Genomic DNA, 20,056 nt, shown 5'->3' on the forward strand with positions numbered 1-20,056 from the left:
GGTGGTCGCGCATTGTCCTTATGAATCTTAGGTAAATGATAAAAAGTAGGCGTAGTTGGATTTAAATGTCATAAATACAAGTATTCATCAGTTTCTAGCATACTTTTATCTTACCATTTGCATAACAATGAATGACAGTTAGCGATTCTTTGATGATATTGACTTTTACTTGTGACTTCGTAGTATTTTGCATCTGACAGTTGTCGTGATGCTTCTTCATTATAAGCTTCATACATCTGAAGCACAATATTGCCTCCTCTGTCTGAGGGCTTACATATTATTGATTTGTCTTTTCCAAGGTTTTCCATTGCTCGATATTGCTCTTGTGTAAAATTGTTCTTATTTTTCCGAACCATGTCCTTACTCCTGATATGAATTTTCATTGGATTGCCTTTATGATGGGGTCCATTTAGGCTTAGGCTTGGCAATTGATTGTATATAATGTACAAAAAAGCGCCTTTTTACTGAGAGACATTATGCAATCATAGCTCGTATTATGTGGGGACATTATGTCACGGTAATGCAAGCCCATCTAGGGCGTAATAATGAGCGAAATATTACCAATTGTAAATATAAGTGGGCTTAATAAAAATGCATCATTGGAATGTGAAAATATATATCTCGATGGAGTTACGCTGTTGCACTGTTACAAGATGGTGATGAAATTTAATAATGCTTAGTCCTTCCACTATGTTATTGCCGATGTCGGCAGAGAAAGTTTGTCATAAAAAGATGTCAGTTTCCGGTGCGCCTGATTACACTGACGAAGGCGACAGCTGAAACACGTCTGTTTTACAGGAGTTTGTGAAATAAACTGAATTGAACTCACCCCCTGGAGTGCTTGATTTTGTACTTATTTGGCACGGAGTTTTGGAGCGTTAACAGAATGTGGGTACACCTCCGCTGACAAGCACCCGTCCGCGAGTGCACAGAGAAGGTGAATGGGGAGCTGTGATACATATATATATATATATTTAGTAAAGCTGGAGACACACAGACTGTGGAAGAAGAATCCTCAACCTTCCCCCTCAGTTTTTCATAGGCACGCAGCTAAGCCCAATGTATACTAATGCATTTTCCCAGAGATACAGAATTAGTTAAACCCTTTGATAAATCAGGCGCTTAGTTCTTTTGTTGGGAGTGGGTCTAATTAACATTGAGGAAAAGGGTAAGGCATCAGGGCATTTTAAACTGGTCACAGAACACACTTTCAATATTTTGTTTTTCAAAGTTTCATTGAAGCGTTCAACCGTACCACAGAATTCAGGCTGTTGTTCACAGAATTTTAATGTTTTGTTGCACATGGAGTGCTTTACATAATTCTTGAGCTACTAATGACACTGAGGGCTTAATTAGGAATCCGGCGGTCTGAGGACCGCCAGACTCATGGGAGCGTTGCAGTCCAACCATTGCAGCACTGGTGGTCCACCACCCCATTACGAGTTGGGTGGTCGGACTGTCCTGAGACTGCCAATGTTGCCAGGGAACCGCTGTTCCCTAGAGGTGGCGTGGCGTCAGGAGGCCGCAGTATACTTGGCGGGACTGGCATGGTCCTGCCAAGCATATTGCGAGTTTCCTCTCCTCCAGGGTTCACATTGAGGTTCTTACTCCATGTAAACCCTGGAGGAGAGGAAACAAAGGAGGCCCAACAGGGCACCCTGTGCCTCCTATGCTTGTGGATGCACACAGGGTGGCATAACATCTGCCTGCCTGTGTGCATGCGCAATAGTTCCTGCACAGCATGGACTTTCAAGTCCATGCCTTGCCGTAAAATTGTGAGGCATTCCCAATACGATGCCTTTTTCTGAGGCACCTCCACCTTTGAATGAGGCACCGCTCTGGGACCGCCACACCGCCTGCCTGCCAGACTACTTGAAAGTCCTAATCTGGTGGGCATGCGGCGGCGATCTTCGGTGGAGCGATGCCGCAGAAGTTTGCACCACCGCCCCACTACTGTGCCAAAAGTCGTAACCAGGCCCTAAGTGTTTGTCCTTTTCACTTCTGGTTTATAGGGGAAGTCCGAATTTTGGCATAAAGTCCAGAATCAGTCTTTTAGCGACTGTAACATTGTGTCTTTGGACAACAAAAACCCTCCACCTACCCAGAAAACAAGCAAACCATCACTAGTACATATTGGTAAGAACAACACTGGGGCATCTGAATGAAGTTAATATGTATGTGGACAGAAGGTCTCCATGAAGCAAAATGGGAAACCCAGGAAGAATTGACACTTTTGCCAACATTCTATGCTTTAGTGCTAGCATATGAGTGACATTTATTCTTCTTCCAAATAAGGAAAATGAGGATCAAACCAATGAGCATTTACAGCATAAATCGTTCCATCTTAGCTTACATGCACAATACCATGATTTAAACGAACAAGGTTGTCTAATGACATTCTTAGCAGCTGAATCATCAAAAACTTTCCCACAAGACACTTCAACTTGCGATGACTGACATGTGGTTCATTTTACCACAGCTACTGCTTTCTTTGGTGGCAAACCATCAAGGAGATGCTTCACGTGTGCCATTTTTGATTGGTGTTCTTGAAAATGTGAGCACACCTCTTTGAATCCAAAGCTGTCCAAAGTCATTGCTGACCTCAAAGGCATACAGTGAATTGGTAAAGAGTGTACATTTTGGTTCAAACCTAAGACCCAGCCTCTATATGGGGCAAAAGCTCACCTACCAATAGGGAGGTTTAGCTGTCTGTTTTTCAGTGTATAGGCAAACAGTAATTGACTATCGGGTGTGTTATGATGGAACATATTCAATCACAGTAAAATAGGTAGCGGTGGGCCTTACATAAGACAGAGTGGTTGTTGGAGTGAGGAGAATAGAAAAACTAGGCATTATTATAGAATTCATGTCTAATGCTTTCCATGATATGTAAGATAGGGGTGCTGCAAATGCCAACAGTGGGGGGAAGAATACCTTATTTTAATAGTTCAAATATAAAAGGGCACATTACACCATCAGTTCAAAGGCATTATTGGGGTATACAGAGAAGCTTTTTCATGGGGTTTAAACAAATCATAAAGAGATATGCAGTGATAGTATACTGCACTTTGCAGCATACTGGGATAAGAAATAATCTGTACTAAAATAGCTGAAACATGAAGGAGTTGCAGCTCCAGTTTGCCTGTTGTCGGTCCTCTGCCCTTCTTTCCTCTCTTCCTCCTCCACCATAAATTACTAGACAGTGTCCACAGCTGCAATGGTGGAAGTCTCTCTTTTGGTTTCTTTTTTCATTTCAGTACCTCAATTCTTGCCATTTATCTACATCGGATGCTAAGCTAAGGAATAAGCTAAGAGGACATTACATAACTAACATTTTATGCTCTGCTGCGCTCACTTTTCAGGGGTACGGTTCTTATCACCCAGGAGATGATGTTTGAGGTTAGGACATGTTTTTAAGTTTATTTTGTCCATTGCCCACGTAGGCCAAACCTCCTGGATCACAAGCCCATTTGCTGCAAATTTACAGTCCCACAGTTTGGATCATTGAAAGAGTATTGCCTATCACTGAGGCAAGGACTGTATCTATATGTATATTTATGTTTGTCAACTTGTACAAATAATTCAACAGCGCAAACCCTTTACTGATAGGGTGAGCACACTAAGGAAACTCAGGCCCTTATTATGATGTCGGGCGGACCGCCACTGACATGCCATTGGTGGTGGTCCATCCAACATGTAAGGCATCGGTCTGACCGCTGCATTACGATGCAGTCGGTAGGACCACAGAGGACAAAGGGTAGGACCGCAGCCTCGGATAGGCTAAAGGATCTCATCTGGGTGGTGGTCGGAATCATAACCCTACAATGAAGGTGGTGCTTGCTCCAGCACCGCCGTAAGGATTAGGATTTCCCTTTCCGACTGCTGTTCATGGCGGTCCAACCACCATGACAAGGCAGACAAAATTGACTTTGGGGGCCCAGGCTGGGTCCCTGTCCCCGGTGGGTCACTGCTAAGTGGCCTGGGCACATATCCATGCACTATGTGCCAGGCTCCACATGTTCCCTGCCACACGGTGCATGGATGTGCACAAAGTACTTTTTTCTAATGTGGCTGGTGTTGTGGCCCTTTTCCACAGCATAAGCCCCAGTAGAAAAAAGCACTTTTCACAATATACATAATTATCAATTATATTATTACTCACAAATTACTAATAAATTAGCAATAAATTATTTTTTAATTAACTTCCCAACCTTTACCCCAAAAAACCCAACAACCCACACCTAAAATATATCTTAAAAATTATAATTAATTACCTTCCCACCCTTTACCCCTACAAGCCTCACAACCTGCACTAAAAATGTAAATTAAAAATATAATTAATGACACTGTTTACATCATTATCAACTGAATAATTAAAAATAATTGTTAATTAATTGTAATTAATTTTCTTCCCCCCTGTACCCCTACAAACCCCACAGCCCGCTATTACACAAAAAATGTACAATAAAATGAAATTTAAAAACAACTACAAATTTACAAATGATATGTAAATACACTAACAATACTTATAAAATCAATTTATAACATATGCAATTAAAACATATACTAAAATACATAAAGATAATTAAAAAACGATATTCTTTACAACATTTTTGTAAATGATATCAACATACATATTTCTTTAAACAATATTTACAACAGAGATATTTCTAACATTGATATTACTTACCTTACACAATCGATATTCTTATCAACAATATTCCTGCATCACAAAATTTGTATATCACAATATTAAAAATTCTATATTGTGTGCCTCTATAGTTTTAACTCAATATTATGTCCAAATACCATGCATAAGCATGAAGGCGATATTGGTGATTGTTTGCATTCAAAAGAAAATGTGCACAAACATTTCTCAGCTCAAAAGAAATGTTTTGCTAAACGATCATGCAACTTTAAATTCCATTTCAGTGCGGCTTCTTTTAGTAAATCGTTTGTTGCATGGCAGAATTTAAAAAAAGAAGGATTAATAAGGGAGAATCAGTGTAAACTCAAGATGGACAACGTGAAAATAAATTAGGCACTTGATTGTTAAAGAAAGTCACAAAAGTGCACCTGCGCTTATATGTCCTTGTAATTTGTACTGATTGTACTGGTATAGTTCCCACCTCTAAATCCTGTTAAAGAGGTGCTGCCAAATAAGTAGAAGGGGAGGGAATGTGAATTGAATTTTTAAAGGAGGTCAAAGGTCCCATTTTGTATAACACAAAAACAAACTGCTGCCTTGTGCAGAATTATTGTAAATTGATACTTGTATAGCGCACTACTCACCCTCAAGGGTCTCAAGGCGCTTGTACGAATACCGCTGTGAAACCCATCCTGGCTTTCCCTGTGAGGCGTCCACTCCTGGGCACCCCCAAGGTGGAGGCCAGGCATCCTTAGCATTGTGGGGGCCGTTGTGGAGATTAAGCAAGCTATTGCCCAGAGTTGCAGAGTGGGACTCCATGATTGGAATAGGCACCGAGGCGAGAATTATCAGGTCCGTGGAATTTTGAGCCCAAGACCCGCCGAGGTGGGGAATTGAACCCTGGTCCCGGGCTAGACCTCTGCATCAGGGTCTGCCGCTCTAATCATTGAGCCACACTTCTCCAAGCTATTGTTGTTGCATGAGCTGCATCACTTCCAATTGCCCTGGAAAGGAATGATGTCTGTGACTGAGACTGTAAGAAGAGTAGAGGAATGGCAGGATCCTTAGCAATTTTGACACAGTTCCACAAAACAGATATTTAGAAAACACAGCACAGCCGGAATCTCTGTGTCACAGTAAACACTCCAATGAAATGACAGGGATCCGGGATATCATGTATGACTAGGTCCATGCTGGTGAAGAAGCCAAGTGGCAGAGGAGGGAAAGTTAATAATTTGAATCGTGGCTTGGCTGTACATGAGGTAATGTTTAACCACCCTATGTAAACAAATGACAAGAACTAGATGTGTTGGAAACTGTAACATTTAACTTGTTCAAACACAATGCAGGGATCTAGAATCAGATAAATCTATAATGCCTAGTAGAACATATTTAGTACCTCGAAGTGTTCAAATCCAAAGTGTTTACTGTTCTATAAAGTAAAGAGAAGTTCATAGCAGTTCTCAAGTCACTATTGTATCATTCCATATAAATCAATGAAAAGCGTTTAGATGCAGCAGAGACCACATGTGTATAAGTACTGTAATTTAGATGTGGTATTGCCCCTCGCTTAGGCCATGCCTCCACCATTTGGATGAGCGTGCTTTAACTAACAGCTCAGATCAGAACTGTATTTACATTTCTGTGTCTGTTTCACAGATCAAGCTTCGAAAATGCTTCCAAATCTTTAAAAAAAAATCCCATTTAGCATTCTCCTTCCTTTCTGACTTTTAAAAAAATATTATTTTTGTTATCATTATACAACAACCCTCACATGAAACAAAGGCTAAACATCACACCTCATTGATCTTAGCATCATGCACAATTATGCAGAAATACATACCACAGTTCTCATAGCCAGAGCACATTCAATTCAAATGCAATCTGGTATGTGAGGTTCCGAGGTCATTTCAATCTCGAAATATATAAGAAGTGTTTTAGTTTAGTTTTTATACAGGGTCTCTCCGACATCTCTTTCCTCAAATATGCTACACATGTCTCTCAAACCACTTAATTCTTTCTAGTTTTTCAATCTTTACTGACCATTTTTATACAGAGTTTCTCTGCAGCCAACCATGGCTACAAATCTCTGCACCAGTTATTGTAGTTAGGCCTTGTATTATGTATCACGTGTATTTCCACCCTTCTTTTATTTTTTTTTAAATCCAGTATTTCACCAATCTTATTTTTGCCAATATCAGCTCCTGTGCTGTTACTTGATACCATATACTACTCTTTCTAAATTTGGGGTGTCTCAAAATGCATTCTGTCTGGGACAGGGTCGGTAGATCCCTCTCTACTTTCTTCACTTTTACCTACTCTTGTCCACTAGGTCAACACATCTCCACAGGGCCAAACCATATGGAAGAAGTAAGTGCTGCCTGCACCACACCATGGGCTGACTGCAGATTGGGTTGGGTAGATTGTATTTATGATCACAGGGGTAAAATAACTCCTATGTAAGAACTCAAACTGGACCCTGTCGTTCTCATTGAATTATTAGTATGCAGCAGAGTTCTTACACATTCACTACTTCATATCTGTGTTCCACAGTTGGTTTCCAATCTCAGCTTGACTTGTAAGTCTCCATTGGGCTCCCTGTGGTCAATGCATCAAACAAAGAGGACTTTAGATGATCACCCTGTCTTAATGAATATAATATATGAAATATTCCAGCCTCGAGTAGGCGATCTAGTAACCCCATCCATGTGTCACGTGATGCTTAATGCAGTGTAGCACAAAGGAGGAAGTGTCACACCTCACACCCAACCAATCCTTATCTTGTTCAAAAGTTAAAAACGTTTGTTCCTCATGAAGGTTATCCATTAGTATACATTAACCAATCATCAACCAGACACACCTATGAAAACGTTTCAATCCCCAAGCGGTGCATCAGCTGTGAGTGGTGTTGGTTGCAGTATTGACCTCGCTACTTAGTCCCAAAGTTTGGACAAAAAGATGAGTGATTTAGATTCTCCTCTGGAGACATAAACAGATATTTTAGTGTCATCCTACCATGATACCTTGCCATTAATTCTCCATCCCCACTTAGAAGCTCTTTTCTTCTACACTTATAAATTCCTACAGTACCTCTCTGCTCACAATTATGCTTCCATAATGACAAACCTAGAGTCAGATCATTTTGATATTGGCTCCAAACCTGCAGAACTTGTTTTCTTTAAGTATACGAAAAATCCTGGTTGTGTTGCTCTTCGTAAGACAACATAAAATGTAGCCTTAGCATACATTTTTATTTTGCTTTTGCTATCATGTTATATGTCTTCACCTTGACATCCCACGGATATAAGAGAACGCACGTAGGATTCCGTTACTCTGCACAAGTCTAAAGTTGATCAAGGCAAGGGAACGAGGAGGCAAGTATTGTTTAGCCCCTTGTAAATTGAGGTGACGGCTTACCGGGGAGAGTGAATAAACTTCTACCACAGCCAATTATTAAGGCATATTAAAGCAAAAAAGCGCGCAATTGGGAGGATCTCGAAATATATTTAAAATCAAGATACCCTGCAAGAACCAGTCTGCATTTGGGATTGGTTTAAGAGGCTGTTCTAAGCTGAAATAATACCGACACCAATACTGATAAGAGTTAGAGGCCAAATAACGCAGGATAACTGCAGTGATCAATCAGTGGTGAACAACAGAGAGACTTGAAATGTTAGTCTTGAAAAAGATGGAATAATAAAGAAAAACCATCAAAACGCGTCAACGCCTTTTTTGTGGCATAATCTATGGGAACACTTTGTCCTGTATATGGCAAAATAGAGTATACCCAGGCCTAGTGAATACATTGTCCCTTTGTGATATGCCTGACTAATGACAAATCGTAGTGTCTAATCATATATTTTTCTCTCTTTGTTTATATAATATTGTGTTGTACAATAATTTTGTTTTGTATAATGTTTTTATGTACTGTTTTTATGTAAAACTTTTTTTTATAAAAGATTGTGTCACATACTGGATGTGACTTTTAAATATTTATAAATTTGTATGAGAAAGTGTAATAAAAAACATGATCTAATTGTTGGTTGTGAAAGAGATATTTTTCTAAAAAATAAAGTAGGGTGCATATACAATATTTGAAATGAGGATAAGATTGATTTAAATAATCATATTGTTTTAATTAGTAACCAAGGGATAACTTGTTTTTAAAACTTCGCCTTCCTAGTGCCAGTAGACCATGTGGGTAAATGCCCTCTTTGGAAGTGGCACTTAACATTGTCATATATGAAATCCATGCATATAAATGATTCAGTTCATAGAAAGGTGCCACTTATCTATTATGATATAGTAGCGTAAGCAATAACGTGTCACCAGGCCTAAGACTGCATCAACTCAAGTGAAATAAGAAAAGGAGTCAAGTTTTTTGATCCACGAGAATCGGTGCCAAAATGAACGGTCTGAACTGCATTGTCTATTCAGCAATCTGACATTGTGTGAGAATGCACTGTGTTTTAAAGATTGTATTTCCAACAATGGATGGCGTGAAATTCTCTTTTTTTGCCAAAATGCGTGCATGTCTGCATTTAAACAAAACCTAAAGTAACCACAGTGACTATTTGTTTTCTCTTCCGTAGCAGCGAACAGCCTGCAAAAGTGAAGCACCAAAAGGAATTGATGAAAATGCTGCAAGAGCTAAAGATGCACCTCCCACCGGAAAAACAGACCAAAGGCAAATCTGGCATGCTAGCAACATTGAAATATGCTCTTCGATGCATTAAGCAGGTCAAAGGTGCTGTAGCATTATTTGTTTAATTTAAGTGTTTCTTTATGCTGTCTACATTTTCAAGTATATTATAAAAATTTAGAAAGGAGGAGACTACCACTGAGGTGCCGAATTAGTATCCCACATAAGGGACTTTTGGTTCCAAGTAATAACTTGCCTGGATTATATTTAACAGTCATATTTATGAAGAGATGACAGTTGTGTTTCTGTGTTAGTAGCTCTCCTGAATGTCAGAGGGAAAAGGATTAGCAGATTGCCAGACCTGCAAGGTACAGGAGGGAGGGGAGTTATAGTGAAGAAGTAGAATTAATTTGACCAAACTTGCCAACCTTACAGCAGTTGTGTAATTATTTATGCGTTTCACAGGGCAGAAACAAGTAGTTGTACTACTTTTATTTAGTTAACTCAAACCCATCTTATCCAGTTCCCAATCTGTCATCTCTTACCATATTCAGTTGTCCCGGCCTGAGCTCCATATACCTCCCTTGTATGTTTTGACCAATCCGATCTATTCATCTGTCAACCTGAACAGACTAGAAATGTGATTTTGTCCCTTTTATGTGAGTTTGTAGGCGAGTTTACAGATTGAAGGGTGCTTTATGTGTGACTAAGGTTTTCATCAACTCTTCACTGTGGGCCAAATGGACTAAAGCATTTTGCGGACGCAAACCATTACATTCACTAATTCACCATACTTGTGAATTATATAAGTCAGTAGATCTCTTCAAAAGTACTATACCCAGTCTAAGGATTTGTGTGAGCTCTTTTGAGGAAAAGACTGGCTTGTAAGCAGAGTCAAGCATCATTTTGTCCACCTGTACAAGAAGAGAATAATTTTATGGCCAATAGAAAACATCCAGGACTGGGTCCCATGCAAATCACGCAGCCTTGCCACTGTTGATAGTACATCAAACTATGAAAATGTCAGCCAAGACAGATCGTAAAGCCCTAACCTCTATTTATCACTTTGCCATTTTGATACTACACGTCTTATCTACACTCCCTGTGATGTCTCATACTAGTAGTGTCAATCCATGGAAGATTCCTTTGTGGATTTTGGACCTAAAAGGCATGAGCGAAGAACAAAGGAGATCAGTTATTTTCCTTTCTTCCTCATGTAGGTCCCTTCATTCTCTCAAGGGCGGAGAATCTGTGACTGTACAAATGCAGCTTCCTTTCTTTGCTACCATAAATCATTAACGACAGAGGGACAAATACTCTAATCCACCATGGTCAAAATCACATCCTCAGTTTCCAGCCACAAGCAGGATGCTTCTTTGTGGTCTAGACGTGGTAGCCCTGAAGCCAGTGCCTATTTTATATGCACCACTAGAAGGGCAGTCTTAGTGGTCAAATGGGCCTCATAAGGTGGGGTAAAGCACTTTATAAATGCCAATGCATAACAAAACTAACAACAATTAATTCCACACCTGTTGTCAGATGTTTTATATATATATATATGGAAGAAAAGGTTGCCCTGCTTGAGACCGCACACTTGGTAAGTAAACCACTTTATTGAAGACTTGGCAGGTTAAAACAGGCTCACAGCACAAATCCTCTCTGGGAAGCCTGACGCGTTTCGAACATCCTTGTTCTTAATCATAGGCACATCCCAAACGGAGCCGCCACAATGTTGCAGAGCAGTTATTTAAATGCACCAACATCCCGCCCCCATGGGCGTGTACAAAAGTGCCTGCTGGATGTTGAAGTTCTGCAAGGAATATAAACCCAAGTGGGTGTAGCTGGCATCCAGGAAAAATAATCCCCAACAGTGAGTGCATTTAGGCTGAAAGTCCCGAAGCACACTGCCCATATATGTCGACAATCAGGGAACCTCACCGCTCAACCGGTAACCTCGTTACAAAGTTTCCGTCGATCTGCAGTTCCTCGCAGCAGTGCGGTCTCGCGACTGAGCCCAGCCGCCGTATATGGAAGAAAAGGTTGCCCTGCTTGAGACCGCACACTCGGTAAGTAAACCACTTTATTGAAGACTTGGCAGGTTAAAACAGGCTCACAGCACAAATCCTCTCTGGGAAGCCTGACGCGTTTCGAACATCCTTGTTCTTAATCATAGGCACATCCCAAACGGAGCCGCCACAATGTTGCAGAGCAGTTATTTAAATGCACCAACATCCCGCCCCCATGGGCGTGTACAAAAGTGCCTGCTGGATGTTGAAGTTCTGCAAGGAATATAAACCCAAGTGGGTGTAGCTGGCATCCAGGAAAAATAATCCCCAACAGTGAGTGCATTTAGGCTGAAAGTCCCGAAGCACACTGCCCATATATGTCGACAACCAGGGAACCTCACCGCTCAACCGGTAACCTCGTTACAAAGTTTCCGTCGATCTGCAGTTCCTCGCAGCAGTGCGGTCTCGCGACTGAGCCCAGCCGCCGTATATGGAAGAAAAGGTTGCCCTGCTTGAGTCCGCACACTCGGTAAGTAAACCACTTTATTGAAGACTTGGCAGGTTAAAACAGGCTCACAGCACAAATCCTCTCTGGGAAGCCTGACGCGTTTCGAACATCCTTGTTCTTAATCATAGGCACATCCCAAACGGAGCCGCCACAATGTTGCAGAGCAGTTATTTAAATGCACCAACATCCCGCCCCCATGGGCGTGTACAAAAGTGCCTGCTGGATGTTGAAGTTCTGCAAGGAATATAAACCCAAGTGGGTGTAGCTGGCATCCAGGAAAAATAATCCCCAACAGTGAGTGCATTTAGGCTGAAAGTCCCGAAGCACACTGCCCATATATGTCGACAACCAGGGAACCTCACCGCTCAACCGGTAACCTCGTTACAAAGTTTCCGTCGATCTGCAGTTCCTCGCAGCAGTGCGGTCTCGCGACTGAGCCCAGCCGCCGTATATGGAAGAAAAGGTTACCCTGCTTGAGACCGCACACTCGGTAAGTAAACCACTTTATTGAAGACTTGGCAGGTTAAAACAGGCTCACAGCACAAATCCTCTCTGGGAAGCCTGACGCGTTTCGAACATCCTTGTTCTTAATCATAGGCACATCCCAAACGGAGCCGCCACAATGTTGCAGAGCAGTTATTTAAATGCACCAACATCCCGCCCCCATGGGCGTGTACAAAAGTGCCTGCTGGATGTTGAAGTTCTGCAAGGAATATAAACCCAAGTGGGTGTAGCTGGCATCCAGGAAAAATAATCCCCAACAGTGAGTGCATTTAGGCTGAAAGTCCCGAAGCACACTGCCCATATATGTCGACAACCAGGGAACCTCACCGCTCAACCGGTAACCTCGTTACAAAGTTTCCGTCGATCTGCAGTTCCTCGCAGCAGTGCGGTCTCGCGACTGAGCCCAGCCGCCGTATATGGAAGAAAAGGTTGCCCTGCTTGAGACCGCACACTCGGTAAGTAAACCACTTTATTGAAGACTTGGCAGGTTAAAACAGGCTCACAGCACAAATCCTCTCTGGGAAGCCTGACGCGTTTCGAACATCCTTGTTCTTAATCATAGGCACATCCCAAACGGAGCCGCCACAATGTTGCAGAGCAGTTATTTAAATGCACCAACATCCCGCCCCCATGGGCGTGTACAAAAGTGCCTGCTGGATGTTGAAGTTCTGCAAGGAATATAAACCCAAGTGGGTGTAGCTGGCATCCAGGAAAAATAATCCCCAACAGTGAGTGCATTTAGGCTGAAAGTCCCGAAGCACACTGCCCATATATGTCGACAACCAGGGAACCTCACCGCTCAACCGGTAACCTCGGTACAAAGTTTCCGTCGATCTGCAGTTCCTCGCAGCAGTGCGGTCTCGCGACTGAGCCCAGCCGCCGTATATGGAAGAAAAGGTTGCCCTGCTTGAGACCGCACACTCGGTAAGTAAACCACTTTATTGAAGACTTGGCAGGTTAAAACAGGCTCACAGCACAAATCCTCTCTGGGAAGCCTTACGCGTTTCGAACATCCTTGTTCTTAATCATAGGCATCCCAAACGAAGCCGCCACAATGTTGCAGAGCAGTTATTTAAATGCACCAACATCCCGCCCCCATGGGCGTGTACAAAAGTGCCTGCTGGATGTTGAAGTTCTGCAAGGAATATAAACCCAAGTGAGGTTACCGGTTGAGCGGTGAGGTTCCCTGGTTGTCGACATATATGGGCAGTGTGCTTCGGGACTTTCAGCCTAAATGCACTCACTGTTGGGGATTATTTTTCCTGGATGCCAGCTACACCCACTTGGGTTTATATTCCTTGCAGAACTTCAACATCCAGCAGGCACTTTTGTACACGCCCATGGGGGCGGGATGTTGGTGCATTTAAATAACTGCTCTGCAACATTGTGGCGGCTCCGTTTGGGATGTGCCTATGATTAAGAACAAGGATGTTCGAAACGCGTCAGGCTTCCCAGAGAGGATTTGTGCTGTGAGCCTGTTTTAACCTGCCAAGTCTTCAATAAAGTGGTTTACTTACCGAGTGTGCGGTCTCAAGCAGGGCAACCTTTTCTTCCATATACGGCGGCTGGGCTCAGTCGCGAGACCGCACTGCTGCGAGGAACTGCAGATCGACGGAAACTTTGTAACGAGGTTACCGGTTGAGCGGTGAGGTTCCCTGGTTGTCGACATATATGGGCAGTGTGCTTCGGGACTTTCAGCCTAAATGCACTCACTGTTGGGGATTATTTTTCCTGGATGCCAGCTACACCCACTTGGGTTTATATTCCTTGCAGAACTTCAACATCCAGCAGGCACTTTTGTACACGCCCATGGGGGCGGGATGTTGGTGCATTTAAATAACTGCTCTGCAACATTGTGGCGGCTCCGTTTGGGATGTGCCTATGATTAAGAACAAGGATGTTCGAAACGCGTCAGGCTTCCCAGAGAGGATTTGTGCTGTGAGCCTGTTTTAACCTGCCAAGTCTTCAATAAAGTGGTTTACTTACCGAGTGTGCGGTCTCAAGCAGGGCAACCTTTTCTTATATATATATATATATATATATATATATATATATATATATATATATATATATATATATATATATTACCTACTGGCGGTCGCCAGTAGGTAGTTATAGTTAGGACCACGTTTCCATAGGAAAACCTCAACATTCTATTTTGAATAACTTTGGCGCCGGTCGACGAATCCTCGCGAATTTTTCAAAATAGGTGGGGCGCTACGCTCCGCTCCTACCCTGAAAGTCTCGGGGGGATCCGTCAAGCGGGGGCTGAGATAAAAGGGGGGTCCCAAAACGCGTTTTTCCCATGCATTTTTCCATAGGACCTTTAGAACGAGCTACAGCCCGAACGGCTGAACAGAATTACTCAAAATTTGGCAGAGAGGTAGTCCCTAGGTCAAGGAAGTGCCTTTTGTAGGTTTGGTGTAAATCTGTTCAGTAGATTCTGAGAAAATAGCCTTTAAATCAATATATATATCTGAGCCCGCTTACGGTACGCTTACCGTACGCTTACCGTAAGCGTACGGTGGCGTGCGCGAGCGCGATTCTGATTGGCTCTTAGATCTTAGTAAACATTCGAATCGGCCGAAACCAGGAAGCGGCGGCCGCCATTTTCTGTGTTTCACTCTGAAAAAAAAAGAGTGAAAACAAGAAAAGGGGGCAATGAGGAGAGTTACAGACCCCCTTACATTTGTGAGGGGGTCAAAGAAGGACTGTAAAGTACAAAACAAACATTTATTGATTTTTAAAAAAATCACGGGGTACGCGTACGGTAAGCTTACGGTAAGCGTACGGTTAAAAAAAATAAAAATGAATAAATGAAATGACGAATTAAGAGTTTAGAAATTAGGGAGCTCTAAAAAGAGCTGTTGTGTTTATGAAGTCATTTTTTTAGTGGTACCTACAAGTAAGTACCGATGCAGAGTCTAAGGTTCAAGAGAAAGACTCTGTTCCCTTCATCATTGAAGTGCACACCATCTCCTCTATAAATGTCTTGCATGTCATAACGCAAGTTGTTGTGGTAAATGGCACCCATACCATAGTCACGGAGGAAAGCAGAAACAGATTTGTTGACGTGCTTTCTTGCTTTGTCAATCTGCGGACAGAAATGATTGGACCAGTTCCATTTTTGCCTTTGGCATATGTTGGAAAACACAAAGGCAGTTTTAGGGAAAAGTGTAAACAGTTGTGCAAAGGTGTCCTTCATAAGCATTTCCAGACCTACCCCAGTCAAAGTGCCTAGGTCATTGCCACCACAGTGCACTATTATGACGTCAGGGTGTTGGATTTGAATGAAGGATTTCACCAATGGCATCAATTGGTGCCACTTTAACCCTCTCTGACCAATCCATTTAATGTCTACATTTGGCAAAGCAAGGTCTCTCACCATACCTGTTTTCTCTGCAAACTTTTCACTCCAGAAGACATAGCTGTGCCCTACAATCCACACTGTGAACATCTTCAAAGGAGAACTGGATGCACTCAGGAGGTGTCTTTCAGTAGAATGGCAATATGAAAAGAAAGACAGTTTGGAAATGGAGGCATACATATTTTTTTCAAAACAAAAAGAACTGATTGGCTGTTTCATACCATTCTAGAAAAAAAACTAGGCTGTATGTGTAAATTAATAGAAGCATGTTTTGTATTGGTACAAAAAAATGTGTAACCAAAGAACAGTACTATGGATTTGCTGTTAGGTTTGAAAAGTCAAGCACTCTTGCTCTGTGGAATTGAAACATTGTTTGGTGAACTTCTGACCTAACTCCACACAGCAGTGTTCCATGAGCTGTTGCTATGGTAGCAGGCAGAAGTCAAGTTGGGGGAAGGGTACTAGGCAGAAGTCAAGTTGGGGGAAGGGTACTTTTGGAAAAGGGATGGTTTTCAACCAATAGAAATGTGTGATTACATTTGAAAAAAAGGGGGAAGCACTGAGATTTGAAACTTACAAGTATATGTGTGGAAAAAAAGAGGGAAAGTTTGCCATTATCTGGTTCTGCTGAGAGGAGAGAGGTGAACACAACAGAGATCCTGGCTCTGATAATCTGCTGTTTGAGTGTCACATTTCTTTCACAACTAACTAATTTTAAAGGTGAGTTTACAGTTTGAGAGGGGATGTATGTGGTAACTTAAGAAATGAATAATAGAAATGGGAATTGTTTTTGTTGTAGTTACACATGGTGGTTTCATAATGTGTCAGTCTGTAAAAGTGATTTACACTTGCCCCGAAAAAAAAAGAGCAGTAAGTGTGCTTTCAAATTGGCAAAGAAATTTCGTTTTGGGACTAATGTGAAAACATGACTCTGTGTGCATAGAGGAATTATAGGCAGAGATTTATTGCGTCTTGCTCTGGTGATTTCACAGTTGCATTAGATGGAAAGGGGGAGCGAATTTTTGGGGGAAGAAGCAGAGTCTTAGCACACACCCATGTGCTTGCCATGTATAGTCATGCACAGTATTTACAAGCGAGTGGGGTTTTCAGGTTTCAGTCTGTAATGCAAATACATTCAGCATCACTAAGGCTGGTTGCCCTTGCTGGAGTGTAGGCAGTCACCGAGAATACACATGGTGGTGGTCTGAAAAAACAGCTTGGACATGTGCATTGAAATAAATAAAAAAAAAAGGTTTCATAATGTGTCAGTCTGTAAAAGTGATTTCCAATTGTAAAAAGTGATTTTCACTTGCCCCGAAAAAAAAAAGAGCAGTAAGTGTGCTTTCAAATTGGCAAAGAAATTTCGTTTTGTGACTAATGTGAAAACATGACTCTGTGTGCATAGAGGAATTATAGGCAGAGATTTATTGCGTCTTGCTCTGGTGATTTCACAGTTGCATTAGATGGAAAGGGGGAGCGAATTTTTGGGGGAAGAAGCAGAGTCTTAGCACACACCCATGTGCTTGCCATGTATAGTCATGCACAGTATTTACAAGCGAGTGGGGTTTTCAGGTTTCAGTCTGTAATGCAAATACATTCAGCATCACTAAGGCTGGTTGCCCTTGCTGGAGTGTAGGCAGTCACCGAGAATACACATGGTGGTGGTCTGAAAAAACAGCTTGGACATGTGCATTGAAATAAATAAAAAAAAAAAGGTTTCATAATGTGTCAGTCTGTAAAAGTGATTTCCAATTGTAAAAAGTGATTTTCACTTGGCCCGGAAAAAAAAAGAGCAGTAAGTGTGCTTTCAAAATGGCAAAGAAATTTCGTTTTGGGACTAATGTGAAAACATGACTCTGTGTGCATAGAGGAATTATAGGCAGAGATTTATTGCGTCTTGCTCTGGTGATTTCACAGTTGCATTAGATGGAAAGGGGGAGCGAATTTTTGGGGGAAGAAGCAGAGTCTTAGCACACACCCATGTGCTTGCCATGTATAGTCATGCACAGTATTTACAAGCGAGTGGGGTTTTCAGGTTTAAGTCTGTAATGCAAATACATTCAGCATCACTAAGGCTGGTTGCCCTTGCTGGAGTGTAGGCAGTCACCGAGAATACACATGGTGGTGGTCTGAAAAAACAGCTTGGACATGTGCATTTAAATAAATCAAAAAAAGTGGTTTCATAATGTGTCAGTCTGTAAAAGTGATTTCCAATTGTAAAAAGTGATTTTCACTTGGCCCGGAAAAAAAAAGAGCAGTAAGTGTGCTTTCAAATTGGCAAAGAAATTTCGTTTTGGGACTAATGTGAAAACATGACTCTGTGTGCAGAGAGGAATTATAGGCAGAGATTTATTGCGTCTTGCTCTGGTGATTTCACAGTTGCATTAGATGGAAAGGGGGAGCGAATTTTTGGGGGAAGAAGCAGAGTCTTAGCACACACCCATGTGCTTGCCATGTATAGTCATGCACAGTATTTACAAGCGAGTGGGGTTTTCAGGTTTCAGTCTGTAATGCAAATACATTCAGCATCACTAAGGCTGGTTGCCCTTGCTGGAGTGTAGGCAGTCACCAAGAATACACATGGTGGTGGTCTGAAAAAACAGCTTGGACATGTGCATTTAAATAAATCAAAAAAAGTGGTTTCATAATGTGTCAGTCTGTAAAAGTGATTTCCAATTGTAAAAAGTGATTTTCACTTGGCCCGGAAAAAAAAAGAGCAGTAAGTGTGCTTTCAAATTGGCAAAGAAATTTCGTTTTGGGACTAATGTGAAAACATGACTCTGTGTGCAGAGAGGAATTATAGGCAGAGATTTATTGCGTCTTGCTCTGGTGATTTCACAGTTGCATTAGATGGAAAGGGGGAGCGAATTTTTGGGGGAAGAAGCAGAGTCTTAGCACACACCCATGTGCTTGCCATGTATAGTCATGCACAGTATTTACAAGCGAGTGGGGTTTTCAGGTTTCAGTCTGTAATGCAAATACATTCAGCTTCACTAAGGCTGGTTGCCCTTGCTGGAGTGTAGGCAGTCACCGAGAATACACATGGTGGTGGTCTGAAAAAACAGCTTGGACATGTGCATTTAAATAAATCAAAAAAAGTGGTTTCATAATGTGTCAGTCTGTAAAAGTGATTTCCAATTGTAAAAAGTGATTTTCACTTGGCCCGGAAAAAAAAAGAGCAGTAAGTGTGCTTTCAAAATGGCAAAGAAATTTCGTTTTGGGACTAATGTGAAAACATGACTCTGTGTGCATAGAGGAATTATAGGCAGAGATTTATTACGTCTTGCTCTGGTGATTTCACAGTTGCATTAGATGGAAAGGGGGAGCGAATTTTTGGGGGAAGAAGCAGAGTCTTAGCACACACCCATGTGCTTGCCATGTATAGTCATGCACAGTATTTACAAGCGAGTGGGGTTTTCAGGTTTCAGTCTGTAATGCAAATACATTCAGCTTCACTAAGGCTGGTTGCCCTTGCTGGAGTGTAGCACTCTGGACATGGGCTTTTTAAAAAATCTGAAAAGTGGTTTCATAATGTTGTGGTAAATAATTTTCCTTTACCGGGACTGAATTTGATACAGAAACATAATAAAACAGCTCAGTAAAATGAGAGGCAGAATCCGTGGTATTAGAGGTTCGGAATGGGCTTTATTCCAATGAACGATTATAATCGGTTGCTCCAGGTTCCATCACCACGGAGGTTCAGGAAGTGAAGTACATACATTATTGACATGAAATGACTTTTATAGATCATACATTACAATGAAGCGAATGCAATAGGCGTAACAATTGATAAGGAAAATGACGATCTATCTGCGTAACCAAAAAATGGGTGTAATAAGGAGTAAAAAGGAACATAATTGGTTATGATGTCATATATAGGTGGATCTATAAGATAATACTTGGCATAGATGCGTGCGCAGCAGTATGACGTGTGATTGACGTGCAACTAGGGGGTGAAGGGGACTTGACATTTAGCTCTACATGTGGAGACAAAAAGTCTGGGGGGTCAAGTCAACCTAATCCCAAATCATATCTAACATCCTATGTTTAAAGAACTATGTTATCCATAAAGAAGGACTCTCGAACAGAATCTATTCTATACTGACTGTGCGTGCGTGTACAAGCGTCTAAGTGTCTACACTGAAAGCGAGGGGGTAGGAATATTCCATGGTAACAGGGCTATGAATTACTTGCATGAGGGCAGAGAAGTCGAGCCTTTTGCTCGGTGGCTGGAAGAATGTTTACTTAAACTACTAGGCAGGAATGCATCGGCTGAGGGGGAAGCAGATAACTCGAAGGTGAAATACAGTTCTTGGCAGAGAATAGGCTGATGTCAGGCTTCGTGAGCCGCGCAGAGAATGAGACAAAGTTCATGGTCACA

General features: G+C 41.8%; 1 protein-coding gene across 1 annotated transcript in view; it reads left to right on the top strand.

The window, feature by feature from the left end:
- The window catches only part of LOC146785466 (period circadian protein homolog 2-like), a 484,700-nt gene that overhangs the window by 19,161 nt on the left and 445,483 nt on the right, over positions 1-20,056 (top strand). The window contains exon 3 of the mRNA XM_085634530.1: positions 9,241-9,395. Coding sequence (XP_085490656.1) covers positions 9,241-9,395 — 155 coding nt within the window. The remainder of the gene's footprint in view (positions 1-9,240; positions 9,396-20,056) is intronic.

Source organism: Triturus cristatus, chromosome 11 (genome assembly GCF_964204655.1).
Source record: "Triturus cristatus chromosome 11, aTriCri1.1, whole genome shotgun sequence".
Taxonomy (NCBI): Eukaryota; Metazoa; Chordata; class Amphibia; order Caudata; family Salamandridae; genus Triturus; species Triturus cristatus.